Source organism: Lactuca sativa, chromosome 3, assembly GCF_002870075.4.
Source record: "Lactuca sativa cultivar Salinas chromosome 3, Lsat_Salinas_v11, whole genome shotgun sequence".
NCBI lineage: Eukaryota > Viridiplantae > Streptophyta > Magnoliopsida > Asterales > Asteraceae > Lactuca > Lactuca sativa.
The window spans coordinates 38,078,364-38,105,476 of NC_056625.2; the positions used below are offsets into that span (position 1 = coordinate 38,078,364).

At 33.5% G+C, this 27,113-nt stretch overlaps 1 protein-coding gene across 1 annotated transcript; it reads right to left on the reverse strand.

Annotated features, from left to right (window-relative positions):
- Nucleotides 1-588: 588 nt before the first annotated feature.
- LOC111905209 (L-arabinokinase) lies at nt 589-7,975 on the reverse strand. The gene is made up of 29 exons (XM_023900897.3): nt 7,616-7,975; nt 7,119-7,226; nt 6,968-7,036; nt 6,727-6,810; nt 6,448-6,524; nt 6,255-6,321; nt 6,100-6,157; nt 5,925-5,992; nt 5,737-5,799; nt 5,489-5,542; nt 5,186-5,288; nt 4,968-5,077; nt 4,776-4,895; nt 4,316-4,372; nt 4,068-4,240; nt 3,801-3,969; nt 3,636-3,719; nt 3,413-3,538; nt 2,854-2,984; nt 2,665-2,746; nt 2,486-2,573; nt 2,366-2,409; nt 2,171-2,266; nt 2,014-2,090; nt 1,730-1,930; nt 1,477-1,642; nt 1,314-1,385; nt 998-1,207; nt 589-865 (listed from the first exon to the last, which is right to left on the reverse strand). Exons 1-29 carry the CDS (start codon nt 7,721-7,723, stop codon nt 743-745), a joined length of 2,988 nt encoding a protein of 995 aa, XP_023756665.1. The 5' UTR covers nt 7,724-7,975; the 3' UTR covers nt 589-742.
- Nucleotides 7,976-27,113: the final 19,138 nt, after the last annotated feature.

Genomic DNA, 27,113 nt, shown 5'->3' on the forward strand with positions numbered 1-27,113 from the left:
GGAAGAAGAGACCGGGGGTGTTTGTGTTTGGTTTGTCAGTCAAACGAAAGGAATGGGTCTTCGATTCCCATCTGATCGGAGACGATAAGGGACCGAAAGCAACAACAGTCTTCTTTTTCTTTTCCTGATTCGCTATGAAGCACAAAGGAGGAGTCGATTTTTCCACCCACCCACACACACAGAGAGAGATATTTTATTTTATTTTAAATCAAGAAAACAATTAAGAAAAAAGAGAAAATCATATTAATACGGGCAAATCCGTCATTTTGAAAAAAATCATAACAAATTAGACCAAAGAAGCAACAAAATGAAAATGAAAAGTTTGGACCTCTGGTGCTAGTCCAAACTTTTTTGGATCAAAATGGCAATTTTCAACAAAGCACAGTACCATTTGTGCAGTTTTGTCTTCTTAATTAAAAGATATGCTTTTTCGTTTTGTTTTGAGCTTGCTCCTTATTTAAATATTTTCCAGTATCCATTCAAAAAAACACAACATGATGCAAAAAAAATGGATGACTTGTTACCTTACATTTTATCATCTTCGATGCATCAAGTGAATTTCAAACAACATAACATGAAGCAAGCAAGTGCACAACATATACTTATAACATTATCACGAATAATGTGTTTTTGGTTTGTATTGATATGCATAAATCCTACTAATGATCATATGATGAATCCTTAAAGATCCTTATTTTTCGTAAATAATTATAAGTTGACATTCACACAATGACACAACCAACTAATCTTGCTTGGGAGCTAGCCGCCGACGAATTCTCAGATGACCAAACTTCCCTGCACCCGGTGATGAACCCTCAAACAGAAACGGCATGTACCCTGTTGCATTTCTGTATCTCTGTTGAACCTGCAACACCAATTTCACAAAATACCAATCGCTTTTATCTTTTCTCCATTATACCTTGCAATATTATTTTTTGCCAATAATAGTAATATGCAAGTAGGAAAAAAAAAGTGTAACTAGATTTTTTATAATTACCTGAAGGATTTGTTCGCTACTTTTGAGACAATTCCTACCAATGACACAAACGGTCCCACCGGATCCGCCACCTGTAATCTTTGCCCCGTATAAAGTTCCATCTCCATCTCCAGACACAGAGGATTTGCTGTGCTGCATTTCTTGAACCAATTGAACAAGTCGATCTGTCCCATCTGACCCTAACCCACAAGCACTATAACTATAGTGACACTGCATCGTAACAACATCAACAAACCAACATACATCATTCCATAAATACCGAAAATACCCTTTTAACAGTCATTAACAAAAAGGTTTTTCAGTTTGAGTTGGGTACCTGATACATTAGTTCCCCAAGAGCAGTGAGTTGCTCCTCTGATGAAGCTGATGTCAGTAGTGCTTTGAAGGCCTGAAAATTTGGTTTAGAATTTTTAATAATTTAAAAAAAAAAAAAAAAAAGGTAAGATTTGAAAATGGAAAATACAAAAAATAATATGAACCTTGACACGGAAATTTTCATAAATGGGATGTCGGGTAGCTGCTTTGACTCCATATGAACGTTTTTTGTCAATCACTGTGACTGGATCGTTGTGATGATCGTATTTTGTTAAAAAGGCTTCACCATTTAACGTATCCGGAAGATTCTTGGAGTATATGGCTTCAAATCTAGGATATTAAATTTTGTGAATAAACATGAAAATAGTTTACAACTTATTTTATAGATTTTTTTTTTTATAATTGGTGAATATTCACCTGTGAGGGGCGAGATTGCATAAATAATCTAGAGAAGCTTCATCCTGAAGAAGTTCAATCCCATATTCTTCTAACTCTTCAAGATTATTTCCATTTCCATTTGAATATGATTTTGAATACACATCAGATGCGGTTGACTTTATCATTTTTCTACCCATAAACGCCCCTATTCTAACTGATCCATAATCAGCACCCCCAATACTGTAAATTCAAAGAAAAAAACATTTAATTAACAACAAACCAAAACAAAATATCAGGATTCATAGAGAGTTAAATAAATATACCTGTGTCGTAAACCTGAGTCAATTCCCCAAAACCGTATATGACTAGGAATATCCACCAATCCTAATACCTCAGCTGGCTGTAAAAAAATTAATAGTTTATAGTTAATAATGAATATAATATTTTTCAAAAAAAAAAAAAAAGGAATTATGTACCTACCTGGCAAACCATTGCAAGAAGCTTGTTGGCTTCGCCACATGCAGAAGCCATTTGGTCCATCACGCCACATGGAGCTCCAACAACAGAGTTTTCCACCTTTTGAATAATAATAATAACAATAATATATAATATAAAGATAAGTGAAACAAAGCTTGTAGAAGTTTATGAGCAAAAACGGTGTTTGATTATATATACCTTTTGACAGAGGATCGCGAGATCCCTTGAACTGATATTTAACCCTGGGAAACAAAGTTTATGGTTTTAAAACCTTAATAAATAAATGTATAATTTTGTAATATAAATATAAATAGTTACCATGAGCAGCAGCTATAGCTGACATGCTGGCGACTTCCACTGATGCAGAAGAGGATACACCTTTGCCTTCTGGAACAGCTGAAGACACCTGTTCTTTTTTATTTTTTTAAATTTAATATTTGTCAAAGTTGACAAGTGACATGTGTCAAAAAGTATTTAGAAATTAGATAAATTATTACCAGCATGCTGATGCTGCTATCGAATCGGATATTTAATTCCTTCATTAAAACAAGAATCGTGCCAGCAACATATGCAGCCCATCTGAAAAATAAAACATGTTCATGTCAGTATAACTGTATATTTTTATTTATAATTTTTTATGTGAAAAAACAGATATAATTTGAAGAAGAGAGAGACTAAAGAAATACCTTTGTGATGGATCACGGGCAAAGTAACCTTTGGCTTTTTCATATGAAATGGGTTGATCACCATCCATGAAATCTGATATGTCCATGTCAAATGTGGGACCACGGTTGCTCAATTCTGATCCATATGACACCTGACAATATAATCCAACTCATTATTTTTTTACGGAAATTACGATTTTGTCCTTTGATTCGTATGGATATGGTCCGATTAATAGTTTAACTTCAGAGTCTTTAAGTCATCATCTCATCTGTTAAGATGACCATTTTGCCCCTATCACTTCATGTTTTCCTTCAAGGACCTTGAAGTCATGTATGATTCTGGTTTCACTTTTAAAATGACATCTGGTTGATTTGGTGTTGTTATGATTCTAAATAGGGTTCTTGAACTTGATGATGATGAAGAAGATACAGGCAAAATGGCCATTTATATTGGACCAAATCCAAACCACAGGGACAAAAAAAAAAAAGTAATTTACCCTATTTTTCATTACTTCATAAATGGAAATTATTATAATTTAAAAGGAAAATACATTATTTATAAAGATTATGTTGAACTTACAATCTGGAGTACAGGTGTAGGTCCTTGTCCTTTGGCATTCTGTCTAGCCTGTGCATGCTTCCATAACCTCTGTTTACTTGGCTGGATTTTTTGAACAGCAACATGACAAGCTTCTCTAATAGGCATCTGTCATGTATTTTATTTCCATTTTCCACCAACAAAAAAAAAACAAATTAAATAAGACACTGCAAATAAATAAATAAATAAGAAAATGTATGTTCACCTGCAAAACAAGACTTCCAGAGTAGTCAGCAATTCCTCCAATAACATCTAATCTTCCAGGTGCTCTTGCCACATATATATCTTCCTGTTTCAGCAAATAATGGGATGAACTCCATGGAGGGCAAAATAGTCATTTTACAAGGGGTTAACAGAAAAAGAAAATTACCTCCCAGTTAAAGAGACCAGCAGCAGCCTTGCGCTCACGCATATATTGTTTTTCAGTATTCTTGACAGAATCATGTAAAGCATCTAATTCAGCCAAACTCCTCAAAAAACTCATTGTGTCTGGAAGACCCATCACATCTCCATGAAGAATATCAAAGTCCCCAGCATCTCTTCACAAGTTTTTTTTTTTTTAAATCAATGATAATTGTATAATTAAACATTAGTATAAACTTGATAGGGAATATGATAAAATAAAATAAAAACTCACGAATTCTGGGGTATGTTGGAATTATTAATATCAACTGAATGTGAGCCTGTACGAAGTCCAAGTTCATTTTCAGCACTTGCATACCATTCTGGAATACTGATATCCCTTCCAGGAACTCTTTGTAATTGATACCCTAAGACTATGGCATCACGTAATCTCCGGGCCCCACTAAGCTACAAATTTAAGACATTTAAACCATGTGAATCACAACAATTTAACAAAAAAATGATAAGTTTTAAATTATTTACTTTATCTGATGCGTAATTCTTTCCGTTTGCTGTGTCCTGCAAAATACGCGCTGCAACCTGGAAAAAGATAACAAAATTATCAACTTATGTTTTTAAAAATAAAAAAACGTACTTTTAAAGGGTAAATTTCATTTTTGGTCTCTAAAATTCCGAGTATAGCTGGTTTTTTCAACATTGGTCCCAAAAGTTTTCTCTAGCAATTTTGGCCTTTCTTTGAGGTTTTTGTAACGTTTTGGTTCATGTTCAAAGTTAAATGACTATTTTTGGGACCAAAATTGCAAAAATCAGCTATACACAGGGACCAAACATAGTCATTTTACTAGAAACATGGACCAAAAAACCTACAAGAAATAAGAACCAAAAATGCAATAGAAAACTTTTGGGACCAAAATTGCAAAATGCAGCTATACTCAGGCACCAAAAGTGTAATTTACTCTAATTATAAAGCAGACAAAGATACCTGACCACCATTAACTCCACCATCATAGCTAGGTTTTAAACTGGTGGCACGTTCAAGGTATGGCCTCCAATGACCTGTGAGTAGATCTCTTCTTATCATCTCAACACCACCTTGATAAAACTGATGAAAAGTTTATTAGTTTGTTTAAATTTAAATTTAAAATGTTATAAATTATTTAGAAGCTCATGGTACCTCAAGCATGTTTCTTAAAAATGGTTCTTCATTGAAATAATCTCTACGGACAAATACAAAAGGTAATTTATAAGCCAAGGCTTCACTAACAGTTCCATATCCGATTTTTCCTGAAATAATATTACAATTAATGAGCTTGAAATCTTGATTTGATTATTGTCATACTAAAACCTCAGTACCGAAGAGGAAGACAAAGAATAAAGATTCCATAAACTAACCAAGCATACAATCTGATGCAGCCATCACATCAGGGGTATATGTGTCTTTTGCCAGCTTTATGAAATTTGGAGGAAGCTCTTGTTCAGATGACGCCCCACAAACCTGTAATTGAGTAGATTTTTCAAAGTAAAACTCCTTAATAACAAAAAAAAAGTGAAATTACAATGCTCTAATAGAACTAAACAAAAGTAGGATGCTATAATACACAAATAAATGAAAGTATGTTGCTACTTCTTGCAAATTACTATTTTACCCTAGTTTTAATGGATCAATTTGTAGGGAATATTCAGAAGTGAACATACCAGGCAAAGCCAACCAGGAGGCAAGTACTCCTCTTTTAACTTCCAACCTGCTGGCTGCAAATTTTCATAGGTGTTACATTATTAATGAATGACAAATCTTTTTAAAAGATTTATAAAACTTTATTTAAAATAAAGTTTTTTTAAGACCTAGAAATTATATATTTTTTTACTATAATCCATTCCATCCAACCAAACAGACTCTAAATATGTAGGCACATATTAAGACATTAAAATGACCATTAGCTTACTTGTCCACCAAAATTGAGAATAACAAGCTTCACATCCTCACTAATCCCCATTTCACTCCTCACCTGCATCACAATAGGGAAAATAAATGTACAATTTTTTTTTTAAAAAAAAAAAAAAAAAAAAAAAAGCAAAGGATCAGTCAGCAACATGGAATCATCATAGCAAAAGCAAATACTGTGTTACAAACCTCCTTGCGTGATTTGTGCAGCCTTCTTACAACCAAAGGTACATCAATCACATCCCTAAAAGCAGGCACTACAGAAAACAATTTATAAATGGAAATTCATTTTGTACATTGGTAACTTTTAAATGGAAATATATTATTATTATTATTATTATTATTATTATGTACACCAACTTACTTGGGCAGTATCCAGGTAGACGAATTAGGAACTCACAATGTGAATAGTCCTCGGCTATCTGTATAAATTGCCAACTAGATTTAAATATAACTTTGTATAATAAAAAAGGAGAACATAAAATCGTATCATCAAGAAAAAAGAAAATATCATAATACCTGCCATACTATTGACCTATGATGATATCCAGCAGCCATAACATATTCTGCATAAATGAAGTCCCAACTGCAACAATAAACTTAAAAACCATTAAATGACTGATAAAATGTTACAGGATACTAAAAATCAGGCAAATAAGCAATCTTTTTTCACTTAAATGGAGTAAAAAAAAAGATGGGAATTCACAGTTACCTGAAATTTGTTACACAAACTGAACGTATACCAGCATCAGCTGCTGCACGACAAGCAACTGCAACAACATCTGATACCTGTTTCATAAAACAATATTTTACATGTGAATATTTAATATATATATATATATATATATATATATATATATATATATATATATATATATATATATAACTTAGATGCTTCATTAAAGATTAACATGTTACAGGACTTTAATGTGCACAAATAAAGCCTGAATTAGAGAAACATATATAATATTAGCAGATTATTAGTTATTACCACTAAGTCTGCCTTGATGGAGTTGAGCCACTCAACTTCTGTAGCCAAAATAGAAGCACGAGGTGCAACAGCTGTCTCATTATACTAGAGTAAAACAAAGAACCATAAAGAAAATGACATTAAATACCAAAAAACATAACTTTCAGAAAAAGATAGGACAACTGATATGATCAAAATGTAATTAGAAGAACCATTTTCTAAACTTTGCAACTAAAATTGGAAGTAATCACTTAACACATACCTTTTCCAAGGAGGCGAGTCGATCTACTGTTAAAGCATCTGCTTGAACAGCTCCACAGTCCAAAACAAGCTGTGACACATGGAAATTGAGTCAAGAAAAGTCAAAGATTGTAATCTGTTACTGTTAGTAGACCTCTGAAAGTGAAACCCACCTTCCTAAGGAAAAGTCTTGGAGACTGTACTTCAGTAGTGAACACAAAGTCCGGTGCACCAGTCACCACATGAACATCATGCCCAGCAAGAATGAGGTGGCGAACAACCTGCACAGAGCTCAAAAAGGAAATCAATGATTTGAAGAAGCATGCAGGAAAAAAGAAAACTATTCTGCTTTAATCATTAATCAATCTATTATTTATAACCAGGTTCTTGAACTGAAATAATCGCTTTGAAAATGCACAATATTTTTTCCCACATCGTTGGAAGTTGGAACACCAACACTAGCTATTGATCATTCTTATTGGTAATGGACATGTTTGTAACATAGAAACAGCAACATCAACAACGATTACAAAGTCATGTATATAATCGTGATCAACATATCTACTTCAGTTTCACAAAAAAGGGGTTTAAATTTAAGACTAGAAAGATGATAAAAACACGATCACGGCTAAACAAAATCGAAAAAGAAGAAATTGACCGAGAGAATTACCTCGACAACACGTGTGGCATGGCCGAATCCATGGCCGGTAACATAATAAGCGAATACAAGATGATTCCGGGAAGCTGATAATTCTTCCACTCCGTCTTCAATCCTCATCTTCGTTCACGGCGTTTCAGAGTTGAATTACTGCGGCTGAGGCTGATCAGACAAGGAGATATTGATTACCGACCAATGTGACTTGTTGTATGATTATTGAGCATAGCAAGTGAATGGATTTTAAAGGAATCACTAATCAGTGAAAGGGTGATGAACTTGATTTGGTACGAGAAAGTGACGGGAAATTTGGGAGATTTGAGAGAGATGGAGAGTGCAGACGACAGATTCATGGGTTGTGTCTGCGCTTATCCTCTTTCGTTTAATTTGTTGATTGATTAATTGATTTAGAAGTGAGATTTTAGCCCTCAACTTTATACCCACCACCTTTTTAGTCCTTCTAGATTGAAAAATGCCATAACCCATCCATGTGTTTTCTAGTTTCTTCTCTTCCTTTTCTTGAGAATTCTACTTTTTCTCTTTTTTGTAATAGGATGATGCAATTATCACAAATATATATATATATATATATATATATATATATATATATATATATATATATATATATATATATATATATACCAGACGAACTCCCGTACGTTGCGCGGCGCAGATTAAAAATATATTGTTAGAATATATTATTATTATATTTAATGTTTTCCTTTTAATTATGTTATATATATATATATATATATATATATATATATATATATATATATATATATATATATATATTGTATTTTTTTAAACATTATTTGATATTTTACTTCAGGTTTTAAATTTTACACAAAAATTTCAAGCTTATTTGATATATTAATGTATGTTATTTATTTAACTATATATTGAAGTTAACAAATTAAGTATATCATATTGATAAGTCACAAATTCTTCCATTTATGATATGTTTACAACTAAAAGCATATTTAAATTAATAAATTAAGCATATTGTATGGAAATATGAAAAGTTGGGAGTTTCAAATGAATATGGTGAAAGAAAAAAAATGTTTCCTTTATAATATAGTATGATATGATATGATGATGATTATAGTTTTAATTTTAAAGTCATTGTGATATATACAATTATTTGATAACTTTATAAACCGTTTAAAATTATGTAAATTATATATCAAACGTATGATAATTTATATATAACGGGTAACAAAATGTATGAACAAAAATAAGAACTACAACTTTTACTAACATAAAAATATAAAAACATCTATTATAACATTTGTATTAATATATATATATATATATATATATATATATATATATATATATATATATATATATATATATATATATATATATCGTATAATAAAAAAACATGAAAAATAAACACTACAACTTTTAATAGCATAAAAACACTAAAACATTTATTATAACATTTATATTAACTTTTCATACTTAAATCATAAATCTCTTCAAATACATTAATGTTTTTAATGAGTCAAAATTTACAACCTTATAGAAGAAAGGAAATAAAAAGTTATTAGTGATTACTAATTAATAATCATAAGTAAAAAACTCTTTAGTTGTAACTAATAAATATACATAAATTAGAAAACTCTTGAGTTGTAGTGTGAGTTTCAAATTAATACGGTACTTGGAAATGTGTAATTATTATTATTATTATATTCGTTATCCCTTCAATTATTAAACATAATGATATTTTATTATAAATTTATAATATACATAGGTGCATATATATGTTAAACAAATCACATATAATATATATTTTCTTAAATTTCATATATTATTTTTGTCGTAGTAATATGGATAAATTACTTTCATATGAAGAACATATCATAATAAGTCATCATAATTACATATCAAATGTTAAAAACTATGTTATCTTTTAAATATTGTCTTGTAAATATGTTGTGTAAGATAACCCAACAAAAAAATAATAGAAAATAAACATAATCAAAATAGAAAAACTACAATCAAATAAATAAGAACATTAGGTGGTTGAGTATATAAATAAAAATGTTAAATAAATATACGTTTAAATCAAAAGAAAAAACCAACATTAGTTTACTTTGCTCAAACAAAAAAAAATTATATCCGTTTTCTGAATCTTTTTTCTTTATTTAACACCATTAAACCATAGAGTTTTCTTCACTAACCTGCAATCAAAATGTTTTTCTTGAAAAAGAAGAATGAGAAAGATATTCCAAGCAAAACATTGATATTTGGAGAGTCACATTCAAGATTAAGTACTATATATAAATCACATATAAAGATCAAATGAGAATTTGAATATAAAGAAAGAATAGAAAAACTTTATTTGTTTTGGTTGAAAGAAAAAATAATATTACAATTACCATCGATGCGACATACCCCATTTCTTCAAATCATCATATTTAGATTGTGAATGCTTCAACTATATGAAAACTTTTGAATCATAATATCTTCAACCAAATGACAACTTTTTGTAAGAAAAATGTACTAATATAACTACATATATAATGAAGGTGAAATGTTGTGGGAGTTTCAAATGCATAAGGTGTTGAACTTATAGAGTGTGTGATTTTCTTGGAATAATTATGTGTGATTAATTACTTTGAAGGTGAAAGGGTGTGTGAGTTTCAAATGCATGAGGTGTTGACAAATTTTTATGGGGGTTTCAAATGCATGAGATTCAAGAAAAAATGCTAGCTTTATAAGTATGTATGATATATATATATATATATATATATATATATATATATATATATATATATATATATATAGAGAGAGAGAGAGAGAGAGAGGGTTCAATTGACAAAAAAAAGGTTGAGAATGGGGGAATCATTCTCAGTCACTCATTTATTTTTGCCGCAAAAGCATCCGTCGTACCAGCAGAAATGCGAAAGAAATAGACATGTGTTTTCCAACAAAACATGTTTTCTTAAACTATGCTAATCATTACCTTAATATATACAAAAACATAGTTTTTTCGTTTTTTTTTTTTAACTTTTAAGAAACTATTTTTATCAAAAAAAAATGATTTTAAATATACCAAAATTTATGATTTTTTATTCTCCACAAATAGACATCAATATTGATATAGTTTTAAGATAAAATAAACAAAATTATTTTTTTTATATTTTCAGCTATCGTTATTCATAAGTGAATAAAAGTGAATCGGGTTTTATTACAGTACATTCGTTATTCACTTATTAATAAAAACTATGATTAATTTTTTTTTACAATTTAAGTATCATTCATATATGAATATAACATATAATAAACATAGTATATTTCATATTTCAATATTAGACGATGCATTCACTTGTGAATATTACATAGTATATTCACTTGTGAATATTATATGATATATTCACTTACGAATATTAGATAATATTTTCATATCTGAATATTACATAGTATTACATGGTATATCACATGTGAATATAACATAGTATATTCACTTGTGAATATTAGATGATACATTCATTTATGAATATTACACAGTATATTCACATATGAATATTACAAGGTGTTTTCACAAATATATATAATTTTTATATGTTATTCACATATGAATAACATATAGACTTGCATATTTGTTTTTTTTTGTTTTAATAATCATATATTAATTCAGGTGAGAAAACATATTCATATATGAATATAACGTTGTAATTTAGTTTATGCATTTCATCAAACAGTTGAAGTGCATACAATTTAACTTTTTAAAAAATGTTAAAAACATGATACTTTGACTATTTAAATCTTACAAAATAGTAGATTGATAGAGAATTATATGAAATAAAAAAAAAAAGATTTTGATCTTTTTCTAACCTCAAATTTGAAGTTTTATTTGATAATCGATGTTGAATGAATGATATGAAGTGAATTTTTTATTGATTATCGATGATGTTGATCTAATGACGTTGGGAATATAATTAATCGTAGATGTTGAAGAACTTATTGTATTCAAGTACAATTGAAGGTTGGATTAAAAGAACAAAAAACGAATTTTTGTTGTTAACTATTGAATCGTGCTGATAAACATGTTATTGACGAAGATCGATGATTGATTAACACTGGATGATGGTTTAATTGAAGAAATTTGGATGATTGTTGAAGGTTGGAGGAGAAATTTGGATGATGAACCATCGATTAGAAATGGGTTTGAACTGTTATCTATTTCTATACAGTACGTATTTGAAATTGAAGGTTAATATCATATTTACAAGTTTGCCACCGTGTCTTTTTATGCTTAGATTAAATGAGTGGTTGAGAATGATTCCCCTATTCTCAATATTTTTTATTTTCTCAATTGAACCCACCTCTCTCTCTCTCTCTCTCTTTATATATATATATATATATATATATATATATATATATATATATATATAGAGAGAGAGAGAGAGAGAGGGGGGGAGAGAGAGAGAGAGAATCGGAGAATATTCATAAATTATAATTTATAATGTTCTTTTATGAAATTAATGATCATTTTATGATAAAACTGAAATGTTAAAAATATAAGCATTCTTTAGTTAACAACATCCCATTTTGGTCATTTTGTGAAATTGAAGAGTATGTTGTTATTTTGTGAATATAACAAAGTTATGAGGTTGTAAACTGATAATATTAATTGCATGGACATTGCTAAAAGATTGGAAATACATAATCAATAAATCATTACTATAAGTTGTTGGCATTCATTGTGCAATTTTACGTACCCAGATATTTTGAGGTTTGTCATAATGTCAAGAATTGAAGTGGAATTGCGTACTAATGTGCTATGAGGCTCAAGGGAGTGGGTTGCGGTTTGGCTGCACTCAATGCCACATAGGTAGGGGAACACCGCCCCCCTATGCGGTCTTGGGTGCGGTTTGGCCGCACCTCTCCTAAAATTTGTCGCACTCCTTTCTCTTTTTCTCTTCCTTTATGTGTCGTTCTCTCTCGTCTCCTCTCTCTCTCTCTCTCTCTCCTCTCTCTTTCTCTACCATAATTTCTACACCCTAGGTGTGGTCAGGACCAGTCCACTGATTTATGATGCCCGGATCAAGATAATTAAAAAACGCCCTTATTTTATATCAAGTAGTCTCCACAAATTTATAGTTTTTTTAAAACATGCAAAAAAAAATTATTTAAAGAAATGCATATAAATGATCAATTATTTAAAACAATGTCTACTTGTCGTTTAACTAAACGCATGATGGTAACCGAATCAAAATGAATTAATTGTAGCATAATTAAATACATTTATTTTGCCTTTATGAATTTAAAAGAAATCGTCATTTAACATCAGAAGTTTTTAAACACAAAAATTTCCGAACTACTAATCTATACATTCTAGTGTCCAGCATCTTCTATGGCAAGCATCTGCAAATTTCAAAAGAAGAATCTAAAGTCACAAAGAAAAAAAGGAATTTAAATTTAACCACCGCATAAAAAACATAAAGTCTTAAAAGAAAAAAAAAATACAATCTCAAAAAAGTCTTACTTGGATATTATCAATAGTTTAATAAAAATTGAAATTTCAAGATTGTTTATGGAAAACAGCTTAATAACAAGGAGGGAGATAGAGATGCTTGTCAAAGACATAAAATTTGTAGACAAAACATAAATTATCTTGAAATTACAATGGCGATACATAAGAAGGTTATTCTATATTCTAGGTATTGTATTGGATGTTTCCTCCATTAAATAATAATTCAAGTACCTAAAAGCTATAAAAAGAACATTATTTTATATTTCATCATTCACCATAGATACAATACTATTGAATACATAAATTATCAATTCATAGTCAATCGCCCAAATATTGATAACCACATAAAGACAGAGGAAGACATTCATATGAATACCTGCCACGATTAAGACTTGAGAATGTCGATTTATAAAGGACACGAGAGGAACTCACAAATCAAAAATCATAAAAATTAACCCAACCCCCATCTCTTTCAATCACAATGAGATCTTCATGAAGAATGAAACAACTGATGAATTTAATTAGCCCCACAGAACCTTGTGTTTCTTTAAGATATGAGATCAACGAGACCTTATTTGAATAATCTTCCTCAAACATCAATCTCTTTAGACACCTCTTCTTCTTCAAATTAACTTATTAGGGGTGTTGCTTAATAGATCGAGAAGTCAGAAGAGTGCTAGATGTGAATTTCAATTGCCACCTTCAGTTTTTTTACATCTTGTACTAGGTGCTTTAGTGGATCAGCCCAAATGACTACATATAATAGACGTTTTAAACGTGATGCCCTGGGCCAACCCAACTCGCCCTCGGCTTGGGCCAGCCCTGGGTGTCGTAAAGAACCACACTTTGTGTAGTATAAATGATGTGGCACATATGTGGCTCCTATGTGTTAGAGGAGGGAGTGCGGTTTTTGGGGCACCACTCCTTCCAGCCTAACAAACTTCGTAGGGTTTTGTCGGTGTGAAGGTATTTTTTTCATTACAGACACTACATAGTACTTAAGTTTTATAAGAAAAAAAGTAAGTATATACTTAAAATGGTATAATTAATAATTGTCATGCATTTTAATATTTGATTTATAATCAATAATCCTTAAATGGTATAACTTTTTTAAAAAATCAAATAACTTTCTTATTTTATTATAAAACGGTATAATTAATAATATTTAAAATGGTATAATTTATATATATATATATATATATATATATATATATCAAATAACTCTTAATTTATATTAACATTACTCATATAAGAAACTAAGAACATTATAACTAATAATTTTAAGGTTGTCATGCATGTTAGTATTTGACGGAATTCCTTTATGTTGACTTTTGGTAACTATTGAGAAACTGGTGAAAATTCTTTTGGAACTTTTCTTTTGGAACGGCAGAATTATATCAAATTAAGAGGAAGCTAGAAAGAAAACATTACAACAAATTTGAAGCTACAACAGGATTATGAAACTAATAACTCCAACCTAGCTTAGTTTTACTACACCTATTAACAAACTATCTATCGCATCATCGAAAGTAAGGATTTCCTAGTAAGAACCGTCCAAAGATAGTGAGATTACCAAAATTCCATATATAACATCCCAAAAATAAGACCCAAAAATTTCATTTTTAAATTAATAAAAATCAGTATTCCAGAAACATCATCATAAGAATCCAGATAAAACAAATGTGTCGATCATTACATCATATCAGAGTAAGTTAGAAAATGTGGAACTAGGTGGTGCGTGCTCTGCAATCATCCCGATCTCTTTCCTTTGAAAACAAAAGTACCTTAAACATAAACTAAAAACCGTAAGTACAAAGCTTAGTGAGTTCCCTAGAATACCACATACCACTACATACATTTTCCATGGGATACCACATGGTTTTTTTCTTGAAATGTCATGAGCTACCCCATGGTCATACATCCAAGTGTCATGGGCTACCCCATGGTCTTTCCTTGAAATGCCATGGGCTACCCCCATGGTATTTCATACAAATGTCACAGGCTACCCCCGAGGTCTTCCATGCAAGTATCACAGAGACAACTAACATTCCACAAAACAAGTAATGGGTTGGCATTGGTTCTTTCGACCCATGGATATAGTGAGAAAACTCACCTCGCAATGCTGAACCACACCGATAACTTCCCGACTGCTGGTCTGACAAATCCCCTAGCTATTAATATCAAATAACATCCAATTAACAATTGGATTCCAATCCATAACCATCATACCATAATTAGGGTAAATAACCAATTTACCCCTTACCTAGTTTGGACCAAGACTTAAGCCCAAACCTAATAATCAAAAATGCCCAAATACAAAATAATCATACATGGCCTAATTTTCTAAATTGGGCACAAACCTTTCAATGGGCCTTAATCCACACTTAAATTCTGATGGCCCAACATCTAAGCCCAAACTATGGCCCAAACCGAAGACCAAAGATCTAAGGCTCACTCTGCTGAGTACGTGGGGCGTACTCAGCTTGCACGCGCGACATACTTGCCTTAGGGCTTATACGCTAAGCGTACATGCTTGTACGCCCAACGTACCCTCACATACAACCAACTTCCATATTAAGCTCTTATTCCGTAAAGACTTTACTCCACAACCTAGATCTGACTTCCTTGGACTGATTTATCATGTAAAGTTACTAACTTTACATTCATACATGGCTAAATGAGGCTCTTAAGCTTTAAAAGGACTTAATGTGTGACTTAATGCATGCATGAGACCCAATACCCCATAAAGTTGGCACATTTATGCTTTAAGGAACTCCCAATAAGCACAAATCTAAAAGAATAAGTCCTTCAAACGTCTTAACTCAACAACCAACCCAAAAAGGGATAAAAAAACATAACAAATCAATACATAAAGAGATCTAAACATCTACAAACCAAGGTATGAACTTGATACCTCCAAACTCTTGCAAAAAGGGTGATGATTCTGGATCTATAGGCTCTTCACCAAGCAAAGCACCTTCAATCTTTCTTTACTTCCTTCACAAAGGGAAAAATAACCACCAAAATCTTCTTAAGAGCTCAAAAACACCACAAAGAAGGCTTAAGGGTCAATTTAGGGTTTTACTAGGTTTGGGGGTTGGTAAAGTGGTCAGTCCTAGGAACTTAAGGGATCCTTAAATAGGGTACAACACACTTACATTAGGGTTTCATTCACTCCTCGTATGCCCAGCGTACGAGGCCTTGGCCTAATGAACATTCCCTCATGGTACGCAAAGCGTACACCAATGTACACCCCACGTACTTCACTTCACACTAGAACGCCCCGCGTACTCCCTATGTACACCCTGCGTACTAGGGTTACCCTTAAACCCTAAAATACTCTGAAGTCCATAACTTCTTCATTATAAATCCGATTTCGACGATCCTTAATATCCATAAAATGGTAATGAGAAGCTCTACCCTTTTATCAAATCATACGCGCCTTAAGATTTCCCGAACAAAATCCGATTTCCAAAAAGCCCGAGCTGACACTCTACCAAAATACTCCTTGGCTCCAAGACACAAATCGAACACCCGGATCATTTAAATTATGTCACCCACACCTAAATGGGAAACGATTCAGGACACGACGTTACACCATAAACACCACAACGTAGTCAAAACCACCACATTGAAAGCCTTCCGTTGACCATCTCTTAATGAAACCGAGCTAGACCACAAAAGTAGAGACTGTACAAATAACCGATCAGGAGGGCAAACACCCCACCAGATAGTGATACGACTCCATAAATCAATCAACTCTCTACAACCCGTAAATATAAAAAAGATGATCAATCATCTCAAAATTATTTCTATTATTTTATTGATAGTTTATTTATTTTATACCTATATAGTATTACTTGTAATTTGTATTAAATGATTTATAATTGTAGACTAGTTTATATATCATATTGTTAATTAATTATTCATTTTTATAAAACTTAATTATATATATATATATATATATATATATATATATATATATATATATAATTTTTTGTTGTGTATGCAAGTAATTCATTTTGTTTATGTTGTCTTATTGTTTATTATAATTTGTAAGTATAAATGTATTATTTTTTATTGTTTGTATATGTTGTTTCGTGTTTTTAATCTAGTTTATTCATGTTGTTTGATGATTATGAGTTTGTAGTGATTATAAGAAAATCGATTGATGCATTTTTTTTGAATTATGTTTGATTTTATGTAAAATTAACTATATATTTCCCTTGATCGGTATTGTAGGTAATCTAGACGATAACATTTTTTTTTTGACATTTTAATTTTGCCATCTTAATTAAACGGCAATCAAGAAACTAATACCGAAAACCGAAATCTATGAAGAAAATACCTTTTCCGTTTGGTCACCATCATTGATATTTAGGAAGTATATGTTGGGGAGAGGTCCAAAAATCTTATTCCTATCCGATCATCCGGCCACTTTAAAACCTAAACAACGAATGAATAAAATATTATCGTACATTAGCTCGCTGATTATAGGTTAAATCAAATACTATACAAAATCATTTAGACATTTGCTTATTTTGTTATAAATTAGCTGTGACATACGTATAATACGTAGGTTTATTAAAAAATGTTATATATATATATATATATATATATATATATATATATATATATATATATATAAATAAAGTATCTTTTAAAAGAAAATATTAAATATCATGGTGTAAATATTAAATATTTTTAAAATAAATTTTCAAAAGAAATGCACATAAAATGATGAATAAATAAATAATTAAATTTATACTACTAAAACAAACTATGGAGAATTTGTAGGAATAAAAGTAGGAAAATATTTAAATATAATAAAATGACACATGTAATCATTTAATTGGGTAGGAGGATTTGTAGGAATAAAAGTAAGAAAATATTTAATTTCTTATGGCAAAATGCATTAAAGTATGACCAGCAATAAAAATTATTTTTATTAATTAGAGTAGATTATGTGTTGATCAAACTTTGTAATCTTCTTGTGAAAGAAGTGTTCAATGAATCTAAATGGCGTGGACCTCTAATGCGCTTAAATGTCTTGGATTTTTGTTGAAAAAGGTATTGCGTATCAATGCTTCTTAATGGATCTACAGGTGCCTATATAATTGTATGTTTGTGTTTTGTAAGATTGTGTGTTAAGAACCTCTGAAACTGAAAAACTGTAAAACTTTGTTGCATAAAAAAACAATTAGCCATTATTTTTAACTTGGGATTTTTAACAACATTGGGAATTTTGTTAACACCCAAGTTTGGCAACCTAAAAAGATGCATGAAATCCATACAAATACACCAACGTCGATCTCATAGATAAATCTTGGCCTAAAACTTACCAATGTTGAAGAAAATAAATGTAAAATGTGGATCGTGTTTAATAAGCAAATAGTGAATAGGACATTAAAGTTTGTGTGGGATATCATGTAAATATCTATATTCTAAACACAAAAATGAAATATTTCTATAGAAAATATAAGAAAACAATCAATTTAATTTCATCAAGTGAATAACCATTGTACCCGAAATATTTTATTAATTTTTTGATTTGAAATATTGGAATACCAGTGAGACGTAAAACAATTTAAAAACTAACATTTCAAACAATCTTACATTTTAATGTCTTTATCTGACATTCAGACAAGACTACATATTCGAACTACGTGAATTTCACAACTTTAGGTTTTTTATTGTTATCAACATATTATCTAAATTCAGAATTCTGTTTAAACTAAGTTTATATAACAATTTTTTAGAGTCTTCTTTTCTACTAGATGGCCAAGCGAGTGAATCAATGGCATTTGTAGTATGTAACGTCAAATTACACATGTTACGATTTGGATTAACTTATGATATCAACTTTTGTGTGTTGATTACCTTGGTGGCTTCCAAGTTAGGGTTATAAGTAAATCAAATCTATTTACCTTTCAAATGTCCCAGAACAAATGTTGTTATACGGATAACTGATGACATTGACATCCAATATTTTATAAATATTGATACTAGTATGCCTATAAATATGGTGACATTGTATGTTTTTAATCCCACCGTCAAAAGTTTAATCATGTAGTTACATATCGATCTCCTACTTTGATGGGAAACTGATTTCTTGGGGAACCAGTCGGGTCCCGAAAGAAACTAAGTATCTTACTTATTCCTAATTACAATGACTTTGAACATAAAGCACGAAACACAATCTCTCCACGTGTCATTCAATATCTTGCTTCATGCATGACCACCAATAGCTAAGTCTCAAGTCCCGATACATCTTTGTAGCTACATGGTGAATCGATAACCTGGACTTATGAGCCTCCTCCAATACTATATTCTGGACCCCGCCAGAAAATGGCACTCATACCCGACCGTATCAGGTCAAAAGTCTGCAAATTTCGGTAGAAAACCTGTCAATCTCACCCTTGATCCGCACATGCTTCCAGTTTTCCTTCTTGACTCCCTCGGCCTGAGCCTCCCTGGTCAAATCTAAAAGCGGGGAGTTGATGGTCATCATCAAATGGTGCCATTGAGTATGAGTATTAGCCACCTTGCGACTCAAAGTGTCGGTGACCACATTGGCATTCCCTGGATGATAGAGAATCTCACAATCATAATCCTTGACCACGTCAAGCCATATGCGTCGCCTCATGTTCAGGTTCGACTCATCCATAAGATACCTCAAACTCTTGTGATCCATGTAGATGGTACATCGAACCCCATAGAGATAATGTTGCCAAATCTTGAGGGCAAACACCACTGCCCCAACTCCAAATCGTGAGTCGGATACCTAACCTCATGAGGCTTCAACTGCTTGGATGCATAAGCAATGACTATACCTCTCTACATGAGAACCACCCCTAAACCTATGATCGACACATCACAAAATACTACAAAATCCTCAACACCCTCATGGAGAGTCAACACTGGGGCCTCACATAACTTCATCCTCAGAATCTCAAATGCAACATGTTGCTCAGGCCCTAACGGAAATCCACACCCTTCTTCGTCAGGTGGGTCAAAGAAACAACAATCTTAGAGAAATCCATAATAAATTTTCGATAATAACCAGCCAACCCCAAAAAATCTTAATCTCAGACAGGGACTTTGGGACCACCCACTGCATCATTGCCTCGATCTTGGCCGGATCGACCAGAACATCGTTCTTATTGACGAGGTGTCCCAAAAACTGAACCTCTCATAACCAGAACTCACACTTGGAGAACTTGGCATAAAGCCTCTTCTGTCTCAGCACCCCAAGTGACTCTCTAAGATTTTCCTCATGATGCTCCCTAGTCTTGGAGTAGACCATAATATCATCAATGAAAACAACAACCAACCGATCGAGCATCGGTCTACACACCAGGTTCAGCAAATCAATGAATGTTGTTGGTGCATTGGTGATCCCAAACCGCATCACCACGAACTCATAATGACTATAACGAGTCCGGAATGTCCCAGACTCTCATATGGTGGTATCTCGATCTCAAATCAATCTTGGAAAACCAAGATGCATCATGCAACTGATTGAAGAGATCATCAATCCTGGGGAGTGGGTAATGATTCTTCACTGTTAACTTGATCAACTCCCGATAATCTATGCACATGCGATGAGACTCATCCTCCTTCTTCACAAACAAGACCGGTGCTCCCCAATGTGAACAGTTTGGTCTAATAAACTGCTTGCCAAACAGCTCCTGAAGCTGAGAGGACAACTCTTGCATCTCTGGTGGTGTGAGGCAATATGACACCTTAACAATCGGGGCCACACCGGGGATCAAATCGATCCTGAATTCCACCTGCCTCACGGGAGGCACACCGGGTAAATCCTCCGGAAATACATCTGGAAACTCTCTAACCACTGGTACATCTGAAACTAAAGGTTTCCCCTCATCCCGAATGTTGACCACATAAGAGAGATAACCCAAACATCCATGCTGAAGATACTGTCGAGGCCGCTGAACAAAACGTCAAACCAACCTTGGTACCCTTGTCATAAATAACTAGTTCTCCCCCACTTGGGGTTTGAACTACCACCCGTTGTCTCTCACAGCCGATCATGACTCCAAATATGCTTAACCAGTCCATCCCTACAATCACACGTACATCCCCCATATGGATGGGAATCAAATCGATTGAATAAAACACCCCGAATATCTCCAAGGTATAATCCTGAAAAACGCTTGATATAGAAACCCCGTGTTCGTTGGTGATGGAAACTCGAAACGGACATTCCAACCACCTAAGAGTCATATCAAAACCCCTACCGAAGGACTGAGATACAAAAGACTGACTCGTACCCGAGTCAAAAAGCACAAGAGCAAGAAAGGCATTCACTAAGAAGTTACCTAGTAGAAATACAATCATAAGCATACAAGAAAATAACTTGACAGAATAATAAATGAGAACATACCAGTAACGACATTAGGTGTTGCCCTGGCATTCTCTAATGTGATCTTAAAAGCATGATCCCCAGCCTTCGGGGCCTCAGCTCTCCCTTGGCATCCATCCATGATTCAAAGAGTCGATGGGGTTGGTGCATGCATGGGACTAGCAGCAAGCAATTGATATTAGGCCACCTGATCGCATTGATAACAAATCATGGTACTCGATAGCAGAGCCTGCTAATGAAAATCCCTAGCGAAATTCCCCTTTGTGCCACATTTGTGGCACCAAACAGTTGATCGACATGCGCCCTCATTCGCCTTCCTGTATTTGCCATAGGTGCGGCCCCTCTAGCCTCCAGATCGTGATCCAACGGGCTATAACCGCTTCACTGTCGGTTGTGACTGGGCTGGGGTCTGCTTTTTCTCTCTCGGCTGGGTCTCAATCTCAATATCTCTCTTCCGAGTGAAAGACTGCAATTCAAAAAGAGAACTATACTGTTAGGTCAAAACAAACTCGTGAATCTTAGTCTTGAGCATGCTCAAGTAACAAGACATCTGGACCATCTTCGAAGTTGCATACTCGGGGTAAAAAAGGGCTCTCTCATTAAACATCTTGGTGATCTCCGTCACCGACTATGTCGTCTGCTTCAGCGATAGATACTACTGGGCTAACCTCTCCCTCTCCACCAGCCGCACATACTCAGTACGGAACATCTATAAAAACTGTTCCCAAGTCAGTGTGGCTTTCTCCACAAGAGAATAAGTACCGGTCACTAGCTTCCACCGGTTCTTCGCCCCCAAACGAAGAAGGTTCATGGCGCACCTGACCTTTTGGTCATCCGGACACGAAAAAGTGAAGAAACAACCCTCCACATCAGATAATCACCTCATAACAACAATCGGGTCCTTGACCCCGTCAAACTCCAAGGGATTCGTGTTGTTGAAGTCCTGATACTGAAATGACCCCCTCCCCTAGAGTCCCGCAACAACAACAATTATGGTGGTTACGGCAGCAACAACCTCAGAGACAGTAGTATAGCGCTTGTCAGACATCTCAATCATGGTGGTCTTAAGAGACTCAAAAACCTCCGGGATCACCTCCCTAACAGAAATGATTACCTAATTAGTGATCATCTCACGAATCTCATCATCGGACAAACGTGGCCTCTCCGGGTTGCCAGTTCCTGATCTAGAACCTCTAATGATTGGCATACTAAAAAACAAACCAGAATACATCATAAAAGCTACAATTCATACTATGACATCATTATGAAATCACTAATCCATGGGGTTCGTGACTTCTTTGATACACGTACGGGTCTTGTGCTTTCAGTAGTAAGCGCACATACCACTTTCCACACTTACCCCTATTTGTATCGAAAGATCATCACGGATGTGACAACCCGATATTTCGAGACAATGTAATGTAAAACCAATCAAATTTAGGTCAAAATATAACTTTCCTAAAATCTTATTTGGGTTAAATAAAGTAGTAGGAATCGTATCAAGGTTTTCGTACATATAAAGAACCCTAAAATCCGAGTTATAACGAAGAAGTTATGACCAACCGAAGATTCTCGGCAAAACCGGCATCACCGAATAAACGAAAAACGCGAAGTTTCAATACAATAGTTTTTAGCCTTAAGGATCTAAATGAAAGTTATAGATAACCTCAAACCGTGAGCGTACATAAAAAGAACGTCCAAATCTGACTTCGTATGAGAAAGTTATGATTTTTCCAAGATTCGGGTATAGCAGTAGACAGCTAAAAACTCGAATAGAGCTCGAGATACTTTTGAACAAAGCAACCTAAATGAGAATCTAAGGTCTCAACATTAGTAGCGCAACGGTGAAAAGTCTGACGAAAACGGACATCGGATGAAGAAGTTATGGAATTTTAACGGACTTTTCGTGTCCCGGCCCGTTAAAAATAAATAATTAAAAATAAAGTCAGAATTTGCCGATGAAGTCTAAACGAGAGTTGTAGATCATGTTTTTAGCTACGCGTGCATATAAAGAACGTCGAAAACGGAGCTCGTATGCGAAAGTTATGGATTTTACAAGTTCGGGGTCCAAAACCCGATGCTGTCAGGCCCCACGACGTGGCACAAGCTTGCCGCGACCCGGCCAGTGACTGAGGGCGTCCAATCAATGGAAGAGGATAGGTTTGAATCCCCACGACGTTGCCATCACTTTCCACGACGTGGCACACCCCAAAAATGCCCCTATAAGTAGATTTCAAGGGCTCCGAGTTCCATTGTTCAGTTCCTTTCTTTCTCGCGCTGAAACTCTGCGTTTAAGCCCCCGAGAACCTCCCAAAGACCCGGTTTTCACCTTCAAATCCCGAAGGAAGGTTTTGTGTTCTCGAGATTCCCTAGAATCCCGATATTTTCCCGTGTTTTCAACTCTTCCTGTCGAAGTTCTGCTCGATTCTTCTCTCGACTACTTCAAATCAACCACTTCAATCAAGTGAGTTCATACCCCTATAATCCACACTTTTAAATGTTTTATGAATGTTTTTATATGATTTTAAGGGGGGGAATACAAGTAAAACACGCGATGATTATCGTATGTTATACAAAGTTTCGTTATACACTTTTTACCAACGGAACCACATTTTATTTATAACTATTATAAAGAAACTTTCGTATGCAAAATGTATCACGATAACATCATATCTTTTGAAATGAAAAGTGTTGTTATATATATATAAATCAAACACTCTGCTTATACTGTATGTATATGTGTCCACCTTTCATACTACAAACATACGATTATTTTGGGATACTTCTTGTTAATAAATCAATCTTATGTGATTTATAACTAGTATACAAATGGATTTACTACAAGTTTAACAGTTTTACTAAACATATTACTTCAAATGACTTTCTTAAACGTTTTTACATGATTAAAGCTCGTTATCAAACTGTCTTACATACTGTAAGCTTCCTTTCAAACTCGGTTACAAAGGTGTTTTCAAACAGTGGTTTTCCGTGTACTTAAACTGTCTTATCAAACAAAATACTTTCAATCATTTTATAAACTTACATCAAGTCACAAATTCTTTATTAGACTTTTCAACGGTTTTACAAAACTTATTTATGCTTTTATATTATAAATTGCATGCCTCTATATGTATAGTTATATAAGAAATGTTTAAAAGACTTAGGAAGGCTATCCACCCTATTTCCTTTTCGCGCCTTGAGATGTGGTCTGGTGGGATATTGGGTATTCATCCAAAAGTCGTTTAAATATCAGTTATATATCATGTATACATATATGGTCATAAATGTTCCATCAGTTAATTTAGTTCCGATACTCTTGGGTAGCAATGGTGTATAAACCTACTTGGACACTCATCAATTACATTCTAGTAAACTATTATAGGAATAGTTTAGAGTAAACAAAACATTTTCCCTACTACAAGAAATTACACCGGAGTCAGTTCATTCATGAGTCTAGACTACATGTTATATGAAAGAATACTCTTACATGAATACTTATACATGAATACTTTTACATAGACATTATATGGCAAATTACTACTACATGTTATATGAAAGAATACTCTTACATGAATACTTATACATGAATACTTTTACATAGACATTATATGGCAAATTACTATTACATGTTATATGTCTAGATATGGTTATATCGTTCGCCTTTCTATCTTTACCTTGTGATTCAATCACATCATCGACGAGATAGATTGGGACTTTATCTCCTAGTTCCACATGATACTTTGAGGGACTAACCATTCCGACAACCACTGTTAACTACAGAGGTAAATGAACAATCTACGGATGTTTTAGGTTGATACCATTGTGGGTATACATAAGGGACTAACTATTCCTAAACCCGGCTGTTAGCAACAGAGGTAAATGAACAATCTACGGATGTTTTAGGTTGATACCATTTCAGGTATACTTAAGGGACTACTAATAAGAGTTAAACAGGGAAAAACCGTCATATTTTCAAGAGATGCGTACTTTCAAAACAGTCAGGTCTAGGTTAAAGACTACTTTCAAAACATTCGAGTCTTGGTAGAAGACTACTTTTATACTAGTAGGAAATATGGGATTTTCTAGAGCTTTTCATACTTATACTAAAATGTTTCATCATTCATTCACCAGTCTTTCATATCAACAAATCAAAGCGACGACATTAAATACTTATGAACTCACCAACTTAAATGCTGATCTACTCTTTCAAAATAACTTGTATTCTCAGGTTACAAATAGACAGGTGCCGATACAAGGTTTAGAGAAGACGGAGCAGTCAAGACTCGTCTTTTATTTTGATAAGTTATCATCATGTCTTGTACTATGAAAGAAAACACTTGTAACTAAAATTAGACTATTAATGCAATGGATGATGTTGTTGCTTGTTTACTACTTTACATTTGTTGTGATGCATACATGACGTCCTCCGCCCCAGAACGTTTCCGCCGTTCTCGGTTTTGGGGTGTGACAGATTGGTATCAGAGCATTGTTTATAGTGAATTAAGTATATCAACCCATAAAAGATATACTAACTATAAATACATAAGGGATTAAAAATACTCTGACCAAGAGTTTATACTTTAAATAATAAAATATTTAAGTAAGTATACGTGCTGCATTCATACTAAAATCAGTGTCACTAGGACAGTACAAAAGAATTACGATTGTTGGGCAACACAAGTGGGCTTAGAGACATATGGTCAAAACTGGGAAGATATAGCCTGATCACCTATATTATCCAAGGGTTGACTAGCATGTGCCTAAGTTTAAGTGTGTGGTTGCAACAATGCTAAAATCTTACCAACCCTACCACAATGAGAACAATAGAACATAACAATAAATTTAAAATACCATAGGAGTATTTGGTGTTACTATAAGTACTTTATACTTGAGAATTAAAACGGGATCTTCATTATTAAGTTGATAGTTGCTAAGTGGATACACTGAGGCTATATGTAATTAGGATGTTATAGACTTAGAATTTGTGGAAATTTTGCCTTACCCCTATTCTGTGTGAATTTGGAACTAAGGTCACTTATTCGAAGGTCTATCCTGTTTAGATTACACATAGCTGGTATGCACTTCACAAATAGCGATGTAACTAATGAGGGTTTTCTAAATAATTATCTAGATAGTTCGTCTAATAATTATCCACTTACCCTAAATTCTCGCATAGAAATCATAGCTGGACTCCATCCCCTTGACAACCAGTATCTTCCGAATGAAGTCATAGCTGGTTGGTTTGGAGAAGAACCAGAGAATGATCATCCTATCCCCTTGGATGATCACCGTGATGAAGACTTTTCGTATGATGCTAACTCCGAACTAGAGGTTGAGAACCTACCCCGAGCAACTCCCGTTCCAACTCTTAACCCTCGTCCGGCTTTTCATGGCCCGACCCCGAGTGAGTGGAATGCTTGGAAACAGGGAGCCAAGGACAAGATCAGTCTATGCCATTTGATGGCGACCGAAGCTTTTGCAACTTGAACAATGGGGGCTCAGCAGATAGAGTCTTGCCAATCTTGGTCCGTAGACTGGCCTGAAATGAGATTCAAGGCAGGACAGCTCTACATCAGATTGCAGAAGTAGTCGTCTATGCTAGAATGCATACCCTCCACACCATTCATCTAGAAGATGCT